Here is a 20,865-nt window from a genome sequence, read left to right as displayed (position 1 = left end):
CGGTTTCCACGCGCGTCATCGAGTTACGAAACAAGGGGAGGGCGGGGCCTTTGTCCGGAAGTGACGCCAGCGCGGCTGTGGCGGAGTTGCCGTGTAGGCGGGGCGACGGACGGAGCCGCGGCTCCGGGTCGCCCTTCCTGTTATCTTCCTGGGAGTTACTTCTTGTGGAATTGAGAGTAGGCGGCACCCTCAAGGGTCTCCCGTGACCCGGACCGCGGTGGCGGCCCCGCTGACGGGATGTTCCGGAGTTTGAGCAGCTGGTTTGGCTTGGAGCAGCCGGCGGCGGGTGGCCGGCAGTCCCAGGGAGACGGACAGCCCAGGGGACACGCTCCACCCGATCAGCGCTCCGAGGCGGTGGCGGAGTCAGTGGAGGGGGAGCCACAGCTAGCCGGGAACCAGGAGCTCCTTCATCAGGCCAAGGGCCTCGGCAGTGAGTCTCCCCTGGGACCACAGGGTTTCGGAGAGCTCCCGCATCCCTCCTGCCGCCCCTGGGTGTGGACCATCAATGATCGGGAGTGCGGGGTGGGGAGAGGAAGGTGTCTCTGTCGATCGGTCGATCCTCACAGGACCGGAGAGGTTGGTGAGGATCTGGGCAAGACCGAAGCCTCATCTAGTAGTCAAACCCTGTGCCTGAAGTCCCTAGTGGCTAGTGACATGTCACTCTTTGCAGAGTGTGTCAACACTGAGAGCAGAGGTGCAATAAAGCAATGGGGCCCGACATCTTTATGTTTGACGGGGAATCTTTTTTATTGAACTCGCCAACTTTCACCTCCACGGCCTCTCAGCTAGAGAGGACAGGGGACGTTGAGGAGCTTTTTGCCCTTAAATGAGAATGTGTCGTCCCAGTTAAACTGAGGAAGAGTTACTAAAGGCCTGTGACAAGTAGGCCTTTTAGGTGCAGCTGGACATTTTTCCTTAAGGTGGAAAAGTAATTGCCAACTATTGTCTGTGTTCCAAGTTTCAGCACTAGATGTTTTGTGAACGATGTCTCATCTGTTAAAACACCCCAGTGAGCTGGGAGAAGGAGCTCAGAGTTAGTGGCCCAAAGTTAGGCTGATATGTAAATGGTAGAAGTGAAATTTGAATCTGGGACTGTATAATTTCAAAATCCACGCTCTTTCCCAGCTTACAGTCTAGTTCAGGAGGAGGATATAAGTAATAAACATGCAAAATAAACACAAGCTGTAGTAATTTTGCTCCTGAAAAGACGTTGGCAGGCTTAAATAATCAAAACGTCTTTGAGAAGGTGGCCCTAAAACAGACAACACGACAAGTGAGAGATGTATAATTTAACAAACAGTTTTAAAGGATTTAGTTCAAGATACTGAAAGGCAAGAGTATAGGGCAGGCTGGAGCCTGAGAGTGGAGAGAAACATATTTGAATAGGAAAGGCTCTAACGTTCAAAAAGTTTACTGTGGGGTGGAGAGGCAGGGAGAACAGGCATCATCCCACATCATGGCTGTACACAATATCAGCCCCAAGCCTCTAAACAGTGCACAAGAAAAATAAAACTAAGTGCTGTGCAATGAAATCACTTAAGAGGAAACAACTATTTCCTCTGTGGAAAATTGGGGAAGAAATGAGCTTGGAATATTTGAGAGATGTGACAAGATGAATTTGACTAGAGCAGAGAGGCTGTGTTAGTAGCTGGGATAAATAAAAGTGGGACCACATTAGGAAAGGCTGTGTGTGTTTGTTTCCTTGATTTAGTAGAACATAGAAAACCATTTTCGTTTATCTTCAGAAGAGTATCAAAAGTGACTTCTTAAAACTCAGGGCTTTATTGAAGCTTCATGTTTATATTTAGTAATAAAGACTTCTGAATATTTTTAGTAAGTATGTTTTCAATATGAAAACTTTGAAACTAAAAACTGCCATCTCTTTCTTTCCTCACCAGATTTTCTTTAGGTTTAGGAGGCTAAGGTTAGATGAAGGACTTTCCTGCCCACACACACATTGTGAATGCAAAGTTTCCAAATAAATTAGAGCTCATTTGGCTCTAAAGTTTATTCATTTATTTTTTGGCCAAGCGATGCGGCATTGTGGGATCTTACTTCCCTGACCTAGGATAGACCACTGCAGGGGTCTTAACCACTGGACCACCAGGGAAGTCATTTGATTTTAAAAAGATGTAAAGGTCCTAGTTTGTACACAACCCCTCAAAAAGATGAGAAACAATCAAATATTTTTTATTTTACATAGTGATCCTAAGAGGTATATTCTTTTAAAAAACCCATCTTTGTTTTGAAAACTTCAAACATCTCTGTGCCTGACTCCCACTGAGTAGATTAGTTTCTTTGGAGCACCAGCTTGCCATTTAGAGGCAGGTAGCCTGTGTTTGAGTTCCTTGTACTTCTTACTGCCTTTATTGTGATGTCATTTGCAAATCACAGTAAGTCGAACAAACAGGCTTTAACAGAGAGGATCAAGATCACCCCCAGGTTTCATGAGCACCCACCGAAATTGTAGTTTCTTTGGCAAGGAGGAAGAGGATAGGCTATTGGCTAGGCAACAGGGTCTTCCCCATCTTCATGGACAAATCATTTATCCTCTGTGCCTCAGCTTTCCTATCTGTAAACTGGGCTAATTATACCTACTCTTCCTGGGATGCTTGTGACATGATGAAAATGAAAATAAGATATTAGCAATCTACCCCCTCCTTCCAGAAAGTTACTGTGTCTATTCACTTGCAGACATTTTACTTAGACTGTCTTTTCTTTGGTAGCTGCTTTAGTTCAGACCCCCTCCTGTGCCTAAGTCCCTGAAGTGGACATTGTACTCTCAGTTCAGTTCAGTTCAGCCACTCAGTCATGTCCGACTCTTTGCGACCCCATGAATTGCAGCACGCCAGGCCTCCCTGTCCATCAACAACTCCCGGAGTTCACCCAGACTCACATCCATCCAGTCCATGATGCCATCCAGCCATCTCATCCTCTGTCGTCCCCTTCTCCTCCTGCCCCCAATCCCTCCCAGCATCAGAGTACTCTTGTTACTTCCTGTTAACTCTTATCGGCGTCTCAATTTTTCTGTCTTTAACTTGGTGTCAGCCAGTCTCTGCACAATTCCATACTTCTCGTCTTTATGAGCATCTCTCCTGAGAATCTCTTGTCCTGTCTCCCACTGCCCCCTCCTTCTGACTTAGGAATCCAGGCCTCTCAGTAATTAACTCTTGGGAGACATCCCTCCCTTTTGGAGAGCCTCTGTTTAATGAATAATCTCGCTCCTCTTGTTATCTTTCAATCTTTCTTTGTTGGTTTATTTATCAATGGACATCCTTTGAGGGCAAGAACTGTGCATTCTCGGGACTTCCCTGGCAGTCCAGTGGTTAAGACTCTGCATTTCTAATACAGGGGGTATGGGTTTCATCCCTGGTCAGGGAACAAAGATAAAAAAAAAGACCCAAAATGACAAATATATCAATAATTCAAAAGGTATTCCTGATAAAATCTTAGAGGGAACCCTGCTCTTTTAGAAGTTTGGATTTGTCTATCTGCAGATAATATTTTTACGAAGTAATGTGGCTGTATTCTCATTTTATCATACTACTCTGGGTAAATAAGCCCTGGGTAAATAACCAAAAGGAAATCAGGGATCTCCCCAAAGCTCAGCATTTAGTCACTCCCCATTCATGCACTCAGGAAGTATTTACTGGTCACTTTCTGGGGATACACTGAGTCAGACAGCCTCAGTCCCTGCCCCAGTGGGGCTTAGGATGGGTCTCAGTCTAGCTGAGAGGACACATCCACCACGTAACGGATATGGTGTCATGGATGTTGTTGATCTGGCAACACAGGTAGTGAGGGAACACCTCTTGGGGACACCTGTGCTGGCCAAGGAGCCGAGGTCCATTTGCTGAGAAGTGATGTGTAAGTGGAGGTTCACAGGATGTGTAGAGTTAGCTGGGTAAAGGGAGGGTGGCCGATAAAAGTGTTTCAAACCAAGAAATGACATATGTGGTGCTTCCTTGGAGATCCTGAAGAATTTCTTGTGGTCGTATGAAGGGGGAGAATGGTGAGAGAGAAAGAGACCAGGGACAAGGAGTGTCCTGAGGTATAGTCACAATGGATGTTAATACTGGGAACAGATGAACACCCCCAGACACAATGAGAAATGGCAGACTGTTTAGTGGTAAAGGAGGTGGTAAGTGGGTGAGATGTCACTTGATTTTCCATGGTACCAAGGACAGAGTGAGGATTTAATCAGGTGTGCTGGGCTCCCTGGGGTGTTCTTCTCAGGGTCTTCTCCCTGCCAGCGTTGTGAGTCAGCCCACCTGCCCTCTCAGCAGGTGCGTGTCACAGAGGAAGACCGCCCTAGATTTGGGAGCATTTTCTGTGAGATGAAATTGGAAAGCCAGTTGCCTGGGAGCATCCCCTACCACGACCTTCCTGAGGTCGCTTCCTGCAGCCCAAATTCTGTAGAATGTGAACTTCAAAATGTTATTTATCTACAAGTATGCCTTTACATCGTAGTGCAAAAAGAGCCCTGATAACAAATGTGTTTTCAGGTCTTTAGAGAAGTTAATTTTGTGTTTTCGTTTTGTCTTGTGAAGTTTGTGTGTTCCAATTTGAATTTCATTCCACATATTTGCTCATTATTATTAGTGAAGAGTATTTACATTAGGGCTTGCCAAGATTTGTATTTATTAAAAACTCCCCCAGATTTATCATGGGATGAGTTAATCTAGGGAGAGGAGGGGCTTTTTTTCTTCTTCTTTTGAACAAGAGGAAAGGAGAAAATTAAGATGGGATACTTAGGGTCTAGAAAGGAAAGAAAGTAAGAAGGAGCCTTGATCTTATTGTAAAGTGGGAGAGGAGATTACTTGCTGAGATAAATTAGAACTAGAGGCTGGAGAAGGGCGAGATAATTTTGAAACAGCTACTGGGGTGAACTGAGGAGCATGCTAATAGTCTTTGAAAGCAATGAATTAAAGGCCCAGTGTGGATGGCCTGTCCACTGAGAAAATGGAGTACTATTGGTGCTTCTCACTCCTTAAGTTTTAAGTCCCAATTAACAAGAAACGTGTCTTGTGGTTTTAGTCTTACAAGCACTATTTAAGGGAGAAATTTACAAATATAATAACCATCATACTTGAATGGAGCATAGACTCTTTTTTATTCTTTACAGACTATCTGTTTAACTTTGCAACCGCTGCTACAAAAAAAATAACTGAATCAGTTGCTGAAACAGCACAAACAATAAAGAAATCAGTAGAAGAAGGAAAGATAGATGACATCATTGATAAGGTACATTTAAATATCTTTTGGAAATATAAGTTTATGAAATTCATTAGCAGCTAATGTAATCATCCCTTTTTATGAACTTTATTAACCCAAATAGGGTATCATATTCTGATAAAAATGTTGAGATTCTTGTTTTTTCCCCTCTCCCCTCTCCTTTTTGTATAATAAGTAACTATAAGTTACCTGATTTAAATAACTTTTTTTTTTAATATATTCTAAAATACATTGATGCTTTTGGGTAATACTGAGCTTTTCATATTGTGAGTTTAATTTTCAACTATAACCATTTCAGAATACATTTATGCCTTTGAATCATTTGAGTTCATTCAGTTGAATCATTTTAAAAGTCCTGGGCCAATAGGAACAACCCTTTTAAGACTCTAGGGAGTGAATTTGTTCATTTTTTGCAATGGAAGGGTACAGGCCTAGGGAATTTCATTTCTGTTGGTAACTGTTTGAACTAAGGAGGTCATCAATTAAACTTAAGACAGCTTGTTATTTAGATATTTTCATGGTGTGTACTATTTGTTAGAATGAGATTTGACCTGTCTTTTATTGTTTTATAAAATAACATAAAAATTCTGTCTTTAAATCCTTTTATTTTTGCATTTGAAAAGATCATCTGTCAAAAAGGCAGTTGAACACTTAAGAGTTCAGAAATGTTGAAGATTCCCTCTTATTGGGGAAGGGAAGACATACCACTTTTGTGTCTTGTTATTTGAGGAAAATGAATAAGATGTCTCAAATGAACTTCACAAATCTCGAGTGTAAATCTTATCTAATAATAAGCTTTTTAAAAGTAATTTAATTCTGTGTATTTTTTAACAGACATTTATAGGAGATTTTCATAAGGAACAGAAAAAATTTGTTGAGGAGCAGAATACAAAAAAGTCAGGTATGGTATAGGTTTATACGTGACTTACTTGCCTACCAGATTTTACTGAACACTGCTTATGTGCTTGACATCCCACTAAGGCTATGAGATTACAAAAATGTCCAAGTTAGGCCCCTATCTCTCAGGCAGCACAAGGACTAGTGGGGACAAGCCTTCAGGACTTGAAGGAAATCCCTGCCCGTGGCTAGGATGTGGGTGAGGTAGCCCTTCTTGGGAGCTGGCTCTGAAGGAGGGGGAGTGGGCTTTTCTTTTTACTTTCTCACATGTCCAGCAGAGTCTCTGATGTATACCTAGCGGGCACTTAGCAAATGTTGGCTCCCTTCCTGAAAAAAAGGAAGGGCTTTCCAGGGAAGTGACAGAGGGCTGTGAAAAATCACAGGGTGTTGGAGAACTTAATCAACACATTTCTTTACTGACAAATATTCGTTTAAATGTTTGCAGTTGCAAGATCTCAAAATGCCTGCTTTTACTGTTTGGTGGTTTTCAGACACAATCTGGCAAAAGTAGTGTGAAATACTTCAGTTGGTTTGAGCAGTACCACAAATTCAGAAAGAACTAGTTAGTCCTGTGCTGAGTTCCCATCAGGCATTGTTGTCCTCAGATACCCAAAACTGGGAAGCGGCTCTTTGGGACAAGTCAACTACTGTACAGGGCAGTGTAACCTGGTAGTTCGTGGGAAGCAGTAAAGTTGACCCTGGCTCAGGACTAGTTGGTGCCTCTGAGATGGGAACTGTGGATGGATTGGGAGTGAAAGGTTTGGAGGCAGGTTCACTTTTATTTTTCCGTTCCATTCAGTATGCATTTCCTAAGAATTAGGAATATTCTTTTATATAATCACCAGTGGTACAGTTACCAGCTTTAGGCAATTTAACATTGACATAATATTCACAATCTAATTTTGTCACTTGACCCAGTAACATCCTTTATACACTTTCCCCTCTCAGTACAGCATCGTCTTGGATACAGTACTGCACTTTTTGTTGTGCTCCTTCTTTTAAAATAGACCATTCCTCATCTGGGCTTGGTCTGATATTTCCTCATGATCAGATTCAGATTATGCATGCTTGGCCAGAAGACTGCCTACATGATGAATCCTTCTCAAGAGATCACATCTGGAGGCCTACAGTGGCCATCTCTGTCTTCTGGGTGATGTTGATTTTGGTCACCTAGTCAAGGCATTCTTCAACTTTTCCATTGTATGATGCAAGTCCATTTTTTACCAAATGCATACGTGCATAAGATTCTTACGTTAACTCTGAGGATTACAATGAGTGTTCGTATTTGGAACTTACTAGTAAATTGCTAAAATGGTTATGTGGAAACTTTCTCATTCCTTCAAGCCACAGATGGCAGTGTAACCCCCTCACCCCCCTTTTTTAATTGTAGTGTAGTTGCTTTACAATGTTGTGTTAGTTTCTGGTGTCACAACGTAACCCTTGTAACCTGTTTTTACTTCTTTGCCATTAAAAACCTTTTAGAAGTAGCAGTGCCACCATGGGTTGATAGTAATGATGAAGAAACAATTCAACAACAAATCTTGGCCCTGTCAGCTGTAAGTATCTTGTGATACCCTGTACTGAAATACTTTCTTCCTATCATGACGTCACCCTTAGCAGAATGTTTTTCTTCTATACAATTTTTTAAATATTTTGAGATGTTAGGAATGTACACCTCAACTTTCACTATTTTTTCAATGTTTTTAAATTTGCTTTTCTAGTCTATTTCACAAAATAATTCTTGCAGCCTTAAAAGGATTTTTTTTTGTTATTAAGACAATCTTTTTTTTTAAGACAATCTTTTGAGATGTGCTATTAAGAAGTTTCTAGATAGCATTCTAATTCTTCCAAATGAAATGATCATATTCTAAATTTGCTCTTTAACTACTGTATATATCTCTCTGAAACTGAAATTGAAAGAAATAAAACTCCATATGCTGCCCCAAAATATTAGTGTGTTACCACCTAAGAATCATGTAGCACCTGACAGTTTCAGGAAGTACTTTCTCACACATTATCTCTTTTGAGCCTCCTGGTTTGTCTGTGAGGTAGGTAGGGGCTTTTATCACCACTGTGCAGGTATGGAGACCAATACTCTCAAATGGGACCCTCACTCCTTATCTTTGTCTCTCCTGGGCTATGAACTCTCAGCAGAGGCTGGCTTTGAGCTTTGTCCTCAGCACCCAGCATAAGGCTTTCACTATATGGGTGATTTTCAAGCTTTATTTTTAACCTACTTTTTTTTTTTAGCCAAAGTCATAAAGGGAACCTTGGTCTAGAAAACAAATATAGAGCTGGGCTTTCCCTCCCTTCCACTCCCCCAGGGCATTTAGGATTTCTTTTTTTCTTCCCATTAGTAAATCCCTAAAGGCCTGAGGATCCAATTCCAAGCTCACTATGGACACCATGTATTTTGATGACCACCTTACAGTCAAACTTGACATTGACATCACACATCTGCATGCTTCTCCCCAGAAGGGGGAGACTTGAAGTGTTGGGTGGGGGCCCTGGCCCTAGCACGTGCTCAGCCAAGGTTCCCCAAGTGAACCAACAACAAGCCTTTCCCTGCCTGGCACTCTCTGTGGAGAAGCTGCACTGTGACTGTCTCAGCCACCATTGCATTCTCATGCCCTCAGTGCAGGGACTGACCTTCAGAGCGTAACAGAGATTTCAGGCAGAGCGTGGGCTCGCACATTCCATCAGAAGGTATGAGACCAAAGTGTGGTTTGTGCACACTTGAGAAATGACTTGGGTCATGGGTTTTACTTCTCTGATAAGACCACCATGGTTAGCTGACTCCAACTTTGGGTTCTTTTACATTAGTTTTCACATACCAAAACAGAAGTCTTTTTCTATGGTTTCAAATTATGTAATTTCATAAAGTTCATGGTTGAATTTCCTGACCTCCCATGACGCTCTCTCCAGTTAAAACTATTAAAGAATATATGAAAGGATTGATCATCCTCCATTCTCTCTAAGGCAGACAAGTTAATGACAGCTCGTTGCACTTGGTGGCTGAAGCATTTAGGGAATTTAATGTGTCATATCATTGATACGTTGTTACCTATTCATTGCAGTCTATGGTTTCCCCCATGTTTTTCCTCTTTTTATCCAAGGACAAGAGGAACTTCCTTCGTGACCCTCCAGCCGGGGTGCAGTTTAACTTTGACTTTGATCAGATGTATCCCGTCGCACTGGTCATGCTCCAAGAGGATGAGCTCCTGAGCAGGATGAGATTTGACCTTGTTCCTAAACTGTAAGCATTGGGTTCTCGAGCCGGATGGGAAAGAGGCATGGGCTGGGGGCCAGGATGTTCTCAGACATTCTTCATGAAAACGGGCTCTACGGCCCTTCAGCGGTACCCACCCACCCCCACTCCCCACACACAGGGTGCCATAGAATCAAAACTCAGGGTGGACTTTTGGGGAATTTTGGAGTACAGATGAGATGTGCTCTTTTATCCCCAGTTAGATGGTAGAAAGAATTTTCCTATGAAAGACACATGTGCACCTGCACCCTCCTGAATAAAACCAAGATCCCCAAGGTGCATGAGAACATGGCACTGCCTTTTGTCCACTCAGGCTCCTCTCTGTGGCAGTGGCCTTTCTCTTCCCATCCAAGGCTTCTCCCCTCCGCAAATTCCTGCTTGTCCCTTAAGCTCCAGCACAGGTATCATGTCTTCTGTGGCGTGGCGATCAACAGAGGCCCCCTCCCTTCTCCTCTGCCACCGTGAGTTCTTCTCACCTTTTCTACCTTCTTTTGAATCTGCCCCACTTTTAACATCAGTGGTCTTTGGTGTTCACTGAGTGTTCCTGTTTTATGCCTCTCTCTTCTTGTGTGATGGGGTTATCTTCCTATTCTCTGAGGACATGAAGTCTGGCTTTCTTAAGATACCCTTCTCACTCTGCCTTCTCTGCGTCTTGACTTTGGGTTCTGTGTTCATGCTGGAGGCTTCTCTTACCCATTCTTTGGGGCTGTGTGCTCCCCTGGGCCATTGAGGCGGGGCAGCTCAGTAGCCATGAGCAGACTCCTCAGCCTGGGCTGGCTATAGACGGAACAGCGGGTTGAGCCTGAGCCCCACGGCTTCAGTACAGCCAGGAGCCCCTGTTCTCAGCTGCGCCAGCTGTCCCTGAGTGCAGGGACTGTGACTCTTGGTCTCTGCCACTTGATGAAGGTGGTGTCTGCCAGCCTTCCTGACTATAAAGTTACTCCTTCCCTCTTTGAAATTAATAACTATTTTCTCGGGAGGCACTTTGAAACTCTGTAAATATGTCATGTTTCCTCAAATTTTCCATGTATTCATATATTTATGTATATCTGTATGGACTCAAGGTCCTGTTTTATGCAATGGTTATAATCCATTGCTATCATTATTTGTTTTGATGCTCAAACCATCACCTATTTGCCAGTGGAAGCCCATTCAAGCTGGCTTCTATGTCTTTTTAACTCATCCTGTTCATTCATTGAGTCCTTCCTTTCTAGCATGAGATAGTCCTCCAGGCTCACCTTGTACTTCCCCTGCTATAACCCTGGAATTGGCCATTTGTCCCAGGGGTTCTGGTTCCTTTTAGGAAAGTGGTGTGCATTAGGCATGCTCTTTATTATTGGGATGTCACTACTCCTTGGCCCACTCAGTGGAAGAGCTAGTGTGCTCATATATACACAGACGCACTTGTTTGCATCTCTACTGAATAAAAACCATATGGTCACAGTGATACTTCACAGCAAGGATCATTCTAGAATTTTCCCTTTTCATGACTGTAACTCCCTTTTCTGATGGTAAGAAACCCAGTTTCCACTATCCTTAGTATTTTTATTTAAGCAGTCAATCCCCTTGTGAGTGACCAATCTTCCTTTATCACCACCACCACCTCCCCAGCTTAGATGCCCTCCTGTCCCTGTTCAGGCTGTCACTCACTATTCCAGGCCACCACCACGTGGGTACTCACCTTGCTCTTCTTGGGTGCCGACACCTCACCCCAGGTGGCGAGTGTGCAGCCAGGTTTGAGACTTCACTGAGAGTTCTCAGGTTACTTCAGTCTTTTTATCAGTCATCTGCTGCTTCATTACTGTCGCTGATTGCTAGTTATATGCAAGCTGCCAAACATGTCCTCTCATAAGGAACAACACCCACAATCCTTTATTCTCACTGCTTGAAAGCATTTAATCCTTTGGTAAACAGCAGATAATTGGTGGGGACCTGCTCTACTTCCAGTCTCCCAGGCTGCTCATGGTGCTTTGACAGCAGTCCCCCACTTCCCTCTGCTGAGGGCAGTGTCAATATCTTTAAAATACCAAGAAACACTGAGTATTCATTGGTGCATTATAAACTTTGCTACTGTGGAGAAGATAGTTTATCCTACTACTCCGCTTTCAATTCGAAAGGAAGTGAGAATTTCCTTTGAGCCTCATGTCTGTAAAAACCACCTATTCCAATGTCCACTGCAACAGATAAGCCCTGCACACATGTATGCATGCATTCTCAAGTGTGTTGTTGTTTGTCTTTGAAAGTGTGAAGGAAGACGTGTTTTGGAGGAACTACTTCTACCGTGTCTCCCTAATTAAGCAGTCGGCCCAGCTCACAGCCCTGGCAGCCCAGCAGCAGGCTGCTGGGAAGGAGGAGAAGAACCACGGCAGACAGAATGAGTTGCCGCTGACAGGTATATTCAAGAAGGCTTCGCTCTGCAGGGCAAATGTCACAAACATTCCTTTAAAAATACTCAGATTCTCATGGTCCTGTCATTGTGCACATGCCAGAAATATCATCGTTATCTTAGGGAAAATACTTTTCCTTCCAGAGAAGATATTCATTCTTCTCTTGTTGCCCTCTCCCTGACCCTGCCAACTTGTCTTCCTTCCGTTTTCATTTACTTTGCTTTTTCTCATTCTTCAGGTTTTTTATTTCTTCCTTTTTATTTCTCCCTCCATCACCAGTCATCTTCCCATCTCTCTCCTTGCCCTTCTCATGCTTTCTGTTCTCCGCTGACTCAGTTCCCTACTTTCCTTTGGTTCTGTCTTCCATTCAGCCTGCTCATGTCCCCAGTTCTTGGTCTGTAGAGCTGAACTCAGCCAGCCAGCCTGGAACCAGACCCCAGTCAGTGACACATGTGACTCTTCCTTACTGTGACAGTTTTACCCTGGTTGTTGGGGAAAGTGGTTTATAATATCAGCAATGATTTCAAAAGTGGTCCCCAACCTTTTTGGCACCAGGGACCAGTTTTGTGGAAGACAATTTTTCTCCAGGACCGGAGAGGGGATGGGATGGTTTCAGGATGTTTCAAGCGCATTACATTTCTTGTGCACTTTATTTCTAATCTGATGCTGCTGCTGCTCTGATAGAAGGTGCCAGTCCATGGGCCAGAGGTTGGGGACCCCTGATTTAATACCTGTAATAATTATTAAGATATGTATCTTGTGTCCTATTTTTAATGTTTAATGAACACCTGCTTTGTATAGGTACCTGTTACAACTGGAAACTTATCCATACATGGAATTTTAAATGATTATATAAAACAGTGCTTCCTAAGGCACCGGTTGTATAGACTACTAGGAAGGCACCTGACAACTGCATTTAGGGTCAGGAAACGTAACGAAGTTGCTCTCACAAGAACATTTGTTGCTTTGCATGTAGATGTTAATATGAATCCCAGTTGTCTCTCATACTTAGTATTTCTTCTTTATTAATTTTATTGGAAAATGCCATTTTGCCCAAAACTGCATGTGTATCAAAATGGGCTTAACAGGAGAGCTGCTGTGACTGAGCATTACATTTTATTGATACTTTGTGCTTTCTAGCATTTGTGACAAAGGAAAACTTAATTCTCATTATCTTAAAAGAAAGAGCAGAATTATTCTTCAATGCATTTTGCTAATAATCAAAATTTGTTTCCTGCTGGAAACCTTACATAAGGGGTATTAGAATATGATGATATATACTAAACATATCCCCAAAAGAAAGAGGTTGAGATGGTTTCATCTGGGTAGTTCCTATGATAATTACAGAAAAACAGAAAGCATAACATTAAAAACTCATTTCTGAAAATTACTTAGTATCACCATACTCATGAATAATTTAGTTGTTATCATATGTATTCAGAATTAAATCAAACAATTCTTGACTCTCTTCTTCTCACTTCTTAGAGGCAGTACGGCCCAAAACACCACCTGTCGTAATCAAATCTCAGCTTAAAACTCAAGAGGTAATACAGTCTTACATTTTACCCAGTAGTTAATGTCTAGAAATGAAGTAACTCTGTCAACTAGCTCAGATACCATTTCAAAACTGCTTATGCATACGGGTCTTATCTGTTCTGAAGAAGAGGGATCCGGTACTTGAAGGGTTAAAGACCTACAGCTGAGACCTGAGGTGATCCTTGGGGACTAGACAGAATGACTGGAGTGATCCAAACTGTGAGTGAGTGGAGAGACTCAGGTGGTCATTCCTGTGGTCAGCAAGCCAGTGTGCAGGTTAGGAGTTGGAGCACAGCGACCATCCGACTAGCGGAGGAGGGGAATGAAAGTGAGGCTGCAGTAAGTCATTAGATGACTATAAACTCGAGCTCTAATCTCTATGTCACTTCAAAAACTGTTTTCAGGGCTCATGTATTGCCTTTCAGGACGAAGAGGAGATTTCTACCAGCCCATGTGTTTCTGAGTTTGTCAGTGATGCCTTCGATTCCTGTAACTTAGATCAGGAGGATCTGAGGAAGGAAATGGAGCAGCTGGTGCTGGACAAAAAAGAGGAGGGGACAGTCGCACTGGAAGGTACAAAGCCAACAACAACACTGTTCTCATCCCCAGTGCCGAAGTTGACCTTAGAAAATTTTGTTATTTTGGAGCAGATATACAAAACTAGGCTGTAACTTTTGCATCAAAACTGCTCTGTGTTCAACACTAGAAGGTGGATTCTGGTACACATGACCAGACTTCCCATTCCTCTGCCCTAAGCACAGAAGCGTAAAAAGGAGAAACTGAGACCACAGAGGTTAAGTGACTCTTCTGAGGCATCTCAGCCCCGAGGATATGTGGCCAGGAGTGGGCACCAAAGCCAGCCCTTCCTGTGGAGATGCTGCCTTCTGGCCTTCTGCTTTCAAAGCTGCATCCTGCTGGAGTTTATACTGTAGGTTTAAGACTCTTTCCAGTTGCTGTGTGCCATGAGCACATCACTTCTGGGAAGAAGCAGGCTGCCTTTTAAAAACCAAATTAATTTAAGGTGATATAGGAAAAAAGTGCAAATGATGGGGCTGCTTTCTTTGGCACATCAGGACAGGTTGGTGGCTTCTTGTTGGATGACAGACAAAGGCTTCACCATTCATGAAGCTTTCAGAGACTTACCGTCGGGGAAGACAGCTATTCCCACCGTTGTGCAGAAAGCACTGGTGATAAAGCTGGCCTCCCGGAGGTGAACCACCTGCAGCTCAGGTTCCACCTGTATGTCTGTCACTGTCACGCTCTGTGGTCTTGGACAAGTCACTTAGCCTCTAAACCTCCACTTCCCCATCTGTCAAATGTGTATAACTGTGTCTCTAGTCCACGGATTATTCTAAGGGTTAAAGAGTGATATGCAGAGAGCACTTAGCCCTCGCCTGGCTGAGTTAGTGCTCTAGAAACATTAGCTGTTTTTGCTGCCAGTATTAATTATCAATTATCTACTTAAATAGAAAATCAGAGGCCTAGGTAAAGGAAAATAACATGCAAAATTTACTGACATCTGATACCTTTGCTTCTGCATTTAATAAATGTATCTTTCTTATCATATTTCTCTTCAGTGACAGTTAAAACCTGTTCAGTTTCTTAGCATACACAGTGCTGAACAAAGCCTGAGACAGTAAATATTTCTGTGGTTAGTACTTAACATAGGTAAGTATACTGGACTGCGTTGTTCAGACCACCGTGATGAATTCAGAATCTTTTTTTTCTCATTTGTTTCTTTTAGAGGATTCTGTAGATTGGGAGAAAGAACTACAACAGGAACTTCAGGAATATGAAGTGGTGGCAGAATCAGAGAAACGAGATGAAAACTGGGATAAGGAAATAGAGGAAATGCTGAAGGAGGAAAATTAACTGTCTGTCTCCTGAAATAAAAGAATAAACTGTAACATGCTATAACTGACATTAAATTCTAGATGTTGAGACTCGCTGAATCAGAAGGCGCAAAGGAATATAACTTTATTAAATTCAAAATTCTTTGTTTTTCAAGCTGAAACTTGCCTCTTCTACTTAAAAAAACAGGACACAGGACATTTATTCTAATAATCAAAAAGGGATGTTTTAGGTAATGTTCCTTTAATATAAATCTAGTTAAAGATGTTCTTATAGTCAGTACAGACATCTTTCTGGTAGTCAGTACAGACATGTTTCAGAAACACAAAATCTTAGACTGAAGTTTTCTGTGAGGTCAAAAATATAATATATTCTTCAATTGTGGTTTTCTAAACATTTGTACTTCTTGCATTTTTGTTGATACATATATGTTAAAGTACTTAATGGATTAATAACTATCAAAATGACCAAATTGTACCAAAGAACTTGAGAGGAAGCACTTTCTGAACTATTTTCTTGCAGATATTTTCTAAAATTCCATCTGGAAGCCAAAAGATAAAATAATTATATTGATTATAATGAGTAAGCATCACACAGTTTGACACTGAGAAATACTGTGTAAAAATATTTGTTTTTCTTTGGGGCCTTTTTTAAAAAAAAATCTATGCCACATTTAATAATGGTTTCCTAAATTTCACATCATGGTTTTTGTAGAAAACAGGGTCTTTCATCCTTAAAGTATCAATGACTGTCAGAAGCCCCTTCACCTTATCGTCTCATGTTGTTTAAATCGTCTCCACATATAATACATGTTTTTGCTTTTTTGTCTTAATTAAAGGGTCAGTCTTTATAAAATTGTGTTCTCCGAGTACAACTTTTGGAACTTTATTGACCAATCCTGCCTGGATTCCACTCTACCGGCAGGACTGTTCACAGAATGTGGTTACTTGAAAAGGACAGATGGCTGAATACCAGAACACTCCACAGTGTTTGCTTCCTGAACCTTTCAGGTTTTTCAAAAAGCCTTTATTTCATAAAGGGGAGAAGAATTAACACAGTTCTTATAAGAAACATGTACTTATTTATATTCTTGATCCCATAAAAATTAGTCTATAGTCCTCTGGCAGATATAGTCAACAGGAATTAGCTGTTTAGGTTTGTAGTTTGAGATATGCTCCCACAAAGAAGCCAGACTTCCTCAGCTAGAATCACTTGGGTTGTATTCGATGAGACCACTGACACCATCATCAAGAGACTTCCACTTGTGGGTCTGCAATTGCTGATTACTCAGAGGTGCTGTCCGTCAACTTTTGAGGCAATCCTGTTGAAAGGAAAATTTTTAAAAATTTAGAGTTTGCTGTAGGGAAACAAATGTTAAATGTTTCTAAGTAGTTAAAAATCCTAGATATAAGCAGCTCAGATTATAACAGTAGTTGGCTTGTAGTATATGCACTAAAATTCGTATTGACGAATGTTGAATAAACATAAAAAAGGAAAGGTTTCAGAGAAATTTTAAAACCTGGGGCTTGCACGGTGGCTCAGTGGTAAAGAATCCACCTGCCAATGCAGGAGACAGGTTTGATCCCTGATCCGAGAAGACCCCACATGCTGCGGACCAACTAAGTCCCTGAGCCACAACTACTGAGCCCATGCCCTAGAGCCCATGCTGTGCAACAAGAGGAGCACCACAATGAGGAGTCTGCAACCAGAGAGCTGCACTTCAAGAAAGCCTGCGCAGGGCGCTCTCCGACATAAATCACAGCAAGGTCTTCTATGATCCACCTCCCAGAGTAACGGAAGTAAAAACAAGGTGAACAGATGGGAACTGGCTGAACTTGAAAGCGCTTTGCACAACGAAGGAAACTAAGCAAGTGAGAGAACAGCCCTCAGAATGGGAGGAAACAGTAGCAAACAAAACAACTGACAATCTCCAAAATATACAAACAGTTCATGCAGCTCAATACCAGAAAAATGAACAACTCAATCAAACAGTGGGCAGAAGACCTAAACAGACATTTCTCTAAGGGAAGACCTACAGATGGCTAATAAACACATGAAGAGATGCTCAACATTGCTCATTATTAGAGAAATGCAACTCAAAGCCACCATGAGGTATCATCTCACACCAGTCAGAATGGCCATCATCAAAAAGTCTACTAACAATGTATGCTGGATAGGGTGTGAAGAAGGGGGAACCCTCTTGCACTGTTGGAGGGAATGCAAACTGATACAACCACTATGGAGAACAGTATGGAGATTCCTTAGAAAACTAGGAATAAAACTACCATACAACCCAGGACCAGATGCCATGATCTTAGTTTTCTGAGTGTTGAGCTTTAAGCCAGCTTTTTCACTCTCCTATTTCTCCCGGCAATCTTGATTCCAGCTTGTGCTTCTGCTCCCATCACTTCATGGGAAATAGATGGAGAAACAGTGGAAACAGTGTCAGACTTTATTTTTTGGGGCTCCAAAATCACTGCAGATGGTGAGTGCAGCCATGAAATTAAAAGACGCTTACTCCTTGGAAGGAAAGTTATGACCAACCTAGATAGCATATTAAAAAGCAGAGACATTACTTTATCAATAAAGGTCCGTCTAGTCAAGGCTATGGTTTTTCCAGTAGTCAACAATGGATGTGAGAGTTGGACTGTGAAGAAAGCTGAGTGCTGAAGAATTGATGCTTTTGAACTGTGGTGTTGGAGAAGACTTTTGAGAGTCCCTTTGACAGCAAGGAGATCCAACCAGTCCATCCTAAAGGAGATCAGTCCTGGGTGTTCATTGGAAGGACTGATGCTAAAGCTGAAACTCCAATACTTTGGCCATCTCATGCAAAGAGTTGACTCATTGGAAAAGACCCTTATGCTGGGAAGAATTGGGGGCAGGAGGAGAAGGGGACGACAGAGGATGAGATGGCTGGATGGCATCACCGACTCAATGGACGTGAGTTTGAATGAACTCCAGGAATTGGTGATGGACAGGGAGGCCTGGCGTGCTGCAGTTCATGGGGTTGCAAAGAGTCAGACATGACTGAGCGACTGAACTGAACTGAACTGATGGACTCTAGAAAGATGGTACCTACGATCCGATGTGCAGGGCAGCAAAGGAGCATGCACGCTAAGTAGCTTCAGTCGTATCTGTCTCTGTGTGACCCTAGGGACTGTAGCTTACCAGGCTCCTCTGTCCATGGGATTCTCCAGGCAAGAATACTGGAGTGCATTGCCGTTCCCTCCTCCAGGGGACCTGCCTGACCCAGGGATCATACCTGTATCTCCTATGTCTCCTGCCTTGGCAGGCAGATTCTTTACCACTAGTGCCACCTGGATCCTATGTACTGGGCAGCAAACGAGACACAGAAGTAAAGAACAGACTTTTGGACTCAGTGGGAGAAGAAGAGGGTGGAATGATTTGAAAGAACAGCATTGAGACAGATACATTGCCATATGTAAAATAGATAGCCAGTGGGAGTTTGATGTATGAAGAAGGGCATCCAAAGCAGGTGCTCTGGGACAACCTAGGGGGATGGGGGGGAGGGAGTGTTCAGGATTGGGGGGACACATGTATACCTATGGCCCATTCATGTTGATATATGGCAGAAACCACCACAATATTGTAGAGTAATTATCCTCCAATTAAAACAAATTTTAAAAAACCTGTGCAGCAACAAAGATCCAGTGCAGTCATAAAAAAATAAATATCTTAAAAAATTAAAAACCTAAAATGAAAATAGAAATGTTACAGTTGTTGCTATTAGTTTTACATGACAGTCTTAATGCTTAATTGTACGTTAACCTGTTAAAATAAATGGATAAAATAAGATTTTATATACAGCGTATAAGTACACTAACTGATTGCACCACTGGAGCTCCTATACACAGCATAAAAATACAGTTAGGTTACAGTTTTATGGATCCATCCGTGGGTGAAATGTTCTGCTTTTGTAAATTACACAGGTAACTGAAGTGTTATTCTTTTTTTTTTTCTTTTCTTTTTTTGGCTGCACTGTGGGGCTTTCAGGATCTCACTTCCCTGACCAGTGATTGAACTTGGGGCCACAGCAGTGAAAGCCCAGAATCGTAACCACTAGGTCATCACGGAATTCCCTGAAATATTATTCTTTTAAAGGGCAAAATAATTTCAACCTGTTTGATGGGGAAATTTTCAGTATTTATTATGTGCTTGGGGGTCAGCCGACAACTTATACTGTGCATCAAAATACATGAGCTTCACAAAAAGGAGCTTCATAAAAGGAAACAGAATTAAGGGGTTAGATATGCAGGGTCTCAGGCCGCCCCCAACCCCAGACCTGCTGGCTCAGCGTCTTGCATGGTACCAAGACCCCCGAGGATAGAATGGACCTCATGAGCTGAGAGAAGGAACTGGCAACCCACTCCAGTGTTCTTGCCTGGGAAATTCCATGGACAGAGGAGCCTGGTGGGCTATAGTCCGTGGGGTGGCAGAGTAGGACATGACTGAGCGAGCACGCAGGAGTTGACGGCGCTGCACCAATGCACTGATGCGCTCAGGGCTATAGAACTTTCTGGTGCTTTTTACTCTTCCTGTAGCATCCTCAGCTGACACTGACTTTCTAGTTGCAAGTGCCTCCAGTTGTCACCGTTGCCCACTCCCATTGCCACAGGCCCAAATTAAGAGGATCCAACTTCCCAGGGGGACAATGAATAGTCCTGCTGAATCAGATATTTCTCACAGCACATTCCAGAGTGTGCGCTCTAACAAGCACAGAGGTAGGGCTTTCTGAGAACCACAATTCATGTTCATGAGCTTTCTCTGAGGTTCTTGGGTGGCATCTAAGGGCTGATGTGCCCACCCTGAAGGCTGGATGATGTGTTTATGCAAATAAACCTAAATAACAAAAATCATTTAAAAGGTAAATAGAGCATCAAACCATACTGTCTTTAAAGCCTATTTTAGGTGCACGGAGTCAATATCACACAAGAATTAACAATATCCATGTATTTTGCGATTACAGCAGTTGATGGCAAATAAGTCAAGTCCTCAGCTGACCTTGCCAATCTCAGGAGGTTGTGTGCTGCTACTATGCACTCGTCACAGTGGCAGAATCTCCTATACGCAGAAGTGCTAACTTACACAAAGTGACAAGTCTCAATGTGTCATATCTGAAAATTAAAAAAGCTTATCTTTTAGGAGACAAAGCAGGTATTTGTCCTCATGGTGCTTTCAGATGCCCCGTTATAACCAAGATGATTTTGCACAATCGAAAGAATGTTACAGTGCTAGACGCTTCAATAGCACATATACTAATACTCGAATGATACAGAGATTAGCATGGCCCCTGCGCAAGGATGACACACAAATTCGGAGAAGTGTTCCATATTTTTTTACAATTTTGAGCATTAATATAATAATATTATGAATACGATTCACAGAAAATTTTTAAAGTTTACTGAAAGAAAACAAGATTACATACAACTTGCAACTATTTATTTGCCTTCTTGACTGCTTTGCTGTGCTATGCTAAGTCACTTCAGTCGTGTCCGACTCTGTGCGACCCATAGACGGCAGCCCACCAGGCTCCCCTGTCCCTGGGATTCTCCAGGCAAGAACACTGGAGTGGGTTGCCATTTCCTTCTCCAATGCACGAAAGTGAAAAGTGAAAATGAAGTCGCTCAGTCATGTCCAACTCTTAGTGACCCCATGGACTGCAGCCTACCA

General features: G+C 42.5%; 1 protein-coding gene and 1 non-coding gene across 3 annotated transcripts; both read left to right on the top strand.

The window, feature by feature from the left end:
* Positions 1–149: 149 nt before the first annotated feature.
* SYAP1 (synapse associated protein 1) lies at positions 150–16,029 on the top strand. 2 transcript variants are annotated; one of them, NM_001034348.1, is made up of 9 exons: positions 150–430; positions 5,126–5,244; positions 6,070–6,136; positions 7,615–7,688; positions 9,249–9,388; positions 11,644–11,792; positions 13,273–13,331; positions 13,749–13,896; positions 15,068–16,029. In NM_001034348.1, exons 1-9 carry the CDS (start codon positions 238–240, stop codon positions 15,193–15,195), a joined length of 1,077 nt encoding a protein of 358 aa, NP_001029520.1. In that variant the 5' UTR covers positions 150–237; the 3' UTR covers positions 15,196–16,029. The 2 variants fall into 2 exon arrangements, with proteins under 2 accessions (NP_001029520.1, XP_010820487.1); XM_010822185.3 differs by having other exon boundaries at positions 151–430; positions 13,728–13,896.
* A 4,394-nt stretch (positions 16,030–20,423) lies between these two features.
* On the top strand, positions 20,424–20,531 carry LOC112445211 (U6 spliceosomal RNA). Its single transcript, XR_003033581.1, has one exon. It is a non-coding gene; the product is annotated as a U6 spliceosomal RNA (small nuclear RNA).
* Positions 20,532–20,865: the final 334 nt, after the last annotated feature.

This window comes from Bos taurus, chromosome X, assembly GCF_002263795.3.
Source record: "Bos taurus isolate L1 Dominette 01449 registration number 42190680 breed Hereford chromosome X, ARS-UCD2.0, whole genome shotgun sequence".
NCBI lineage: Eukaryota > Metazoa > Chordata > Mammalia > Artiodactyla > Bovidae > Bos > Bos taurus.
Note: the sequence above shows the minus strand (reverse complement) of the source record. Positions and strands in the feature narration are given on the sequence as shown.

What these genes read in the sequence shown, in the direction of transcription:
- SYAP1 (XM_010822185.3), top strand. Translation starts at nt 238, where the DNA reads ATGTTCCGGAGTTTGAGCAGCTGGTTTGGCTTGGAGCAGCCGGCGGCG. An exon ending in TTTGACCTTGTTCCTAAACT is followed by an intron (nt 9,389 to 11,643) that starts GTAAGCATTGGG and finishes TGTCTTTGAAAG; the next exon opens with TGTGAAGGAAGACGTGTTTT. An exon ending in GGGGACAGTCGCACTGGAAG is followed by an intron (nt 13,897 to 15,067) that starts GTACAAAGCCAA and finishes TGTTTCTTTTAG; the next exon opens with AGGATTCTGTAGATTGGGAG.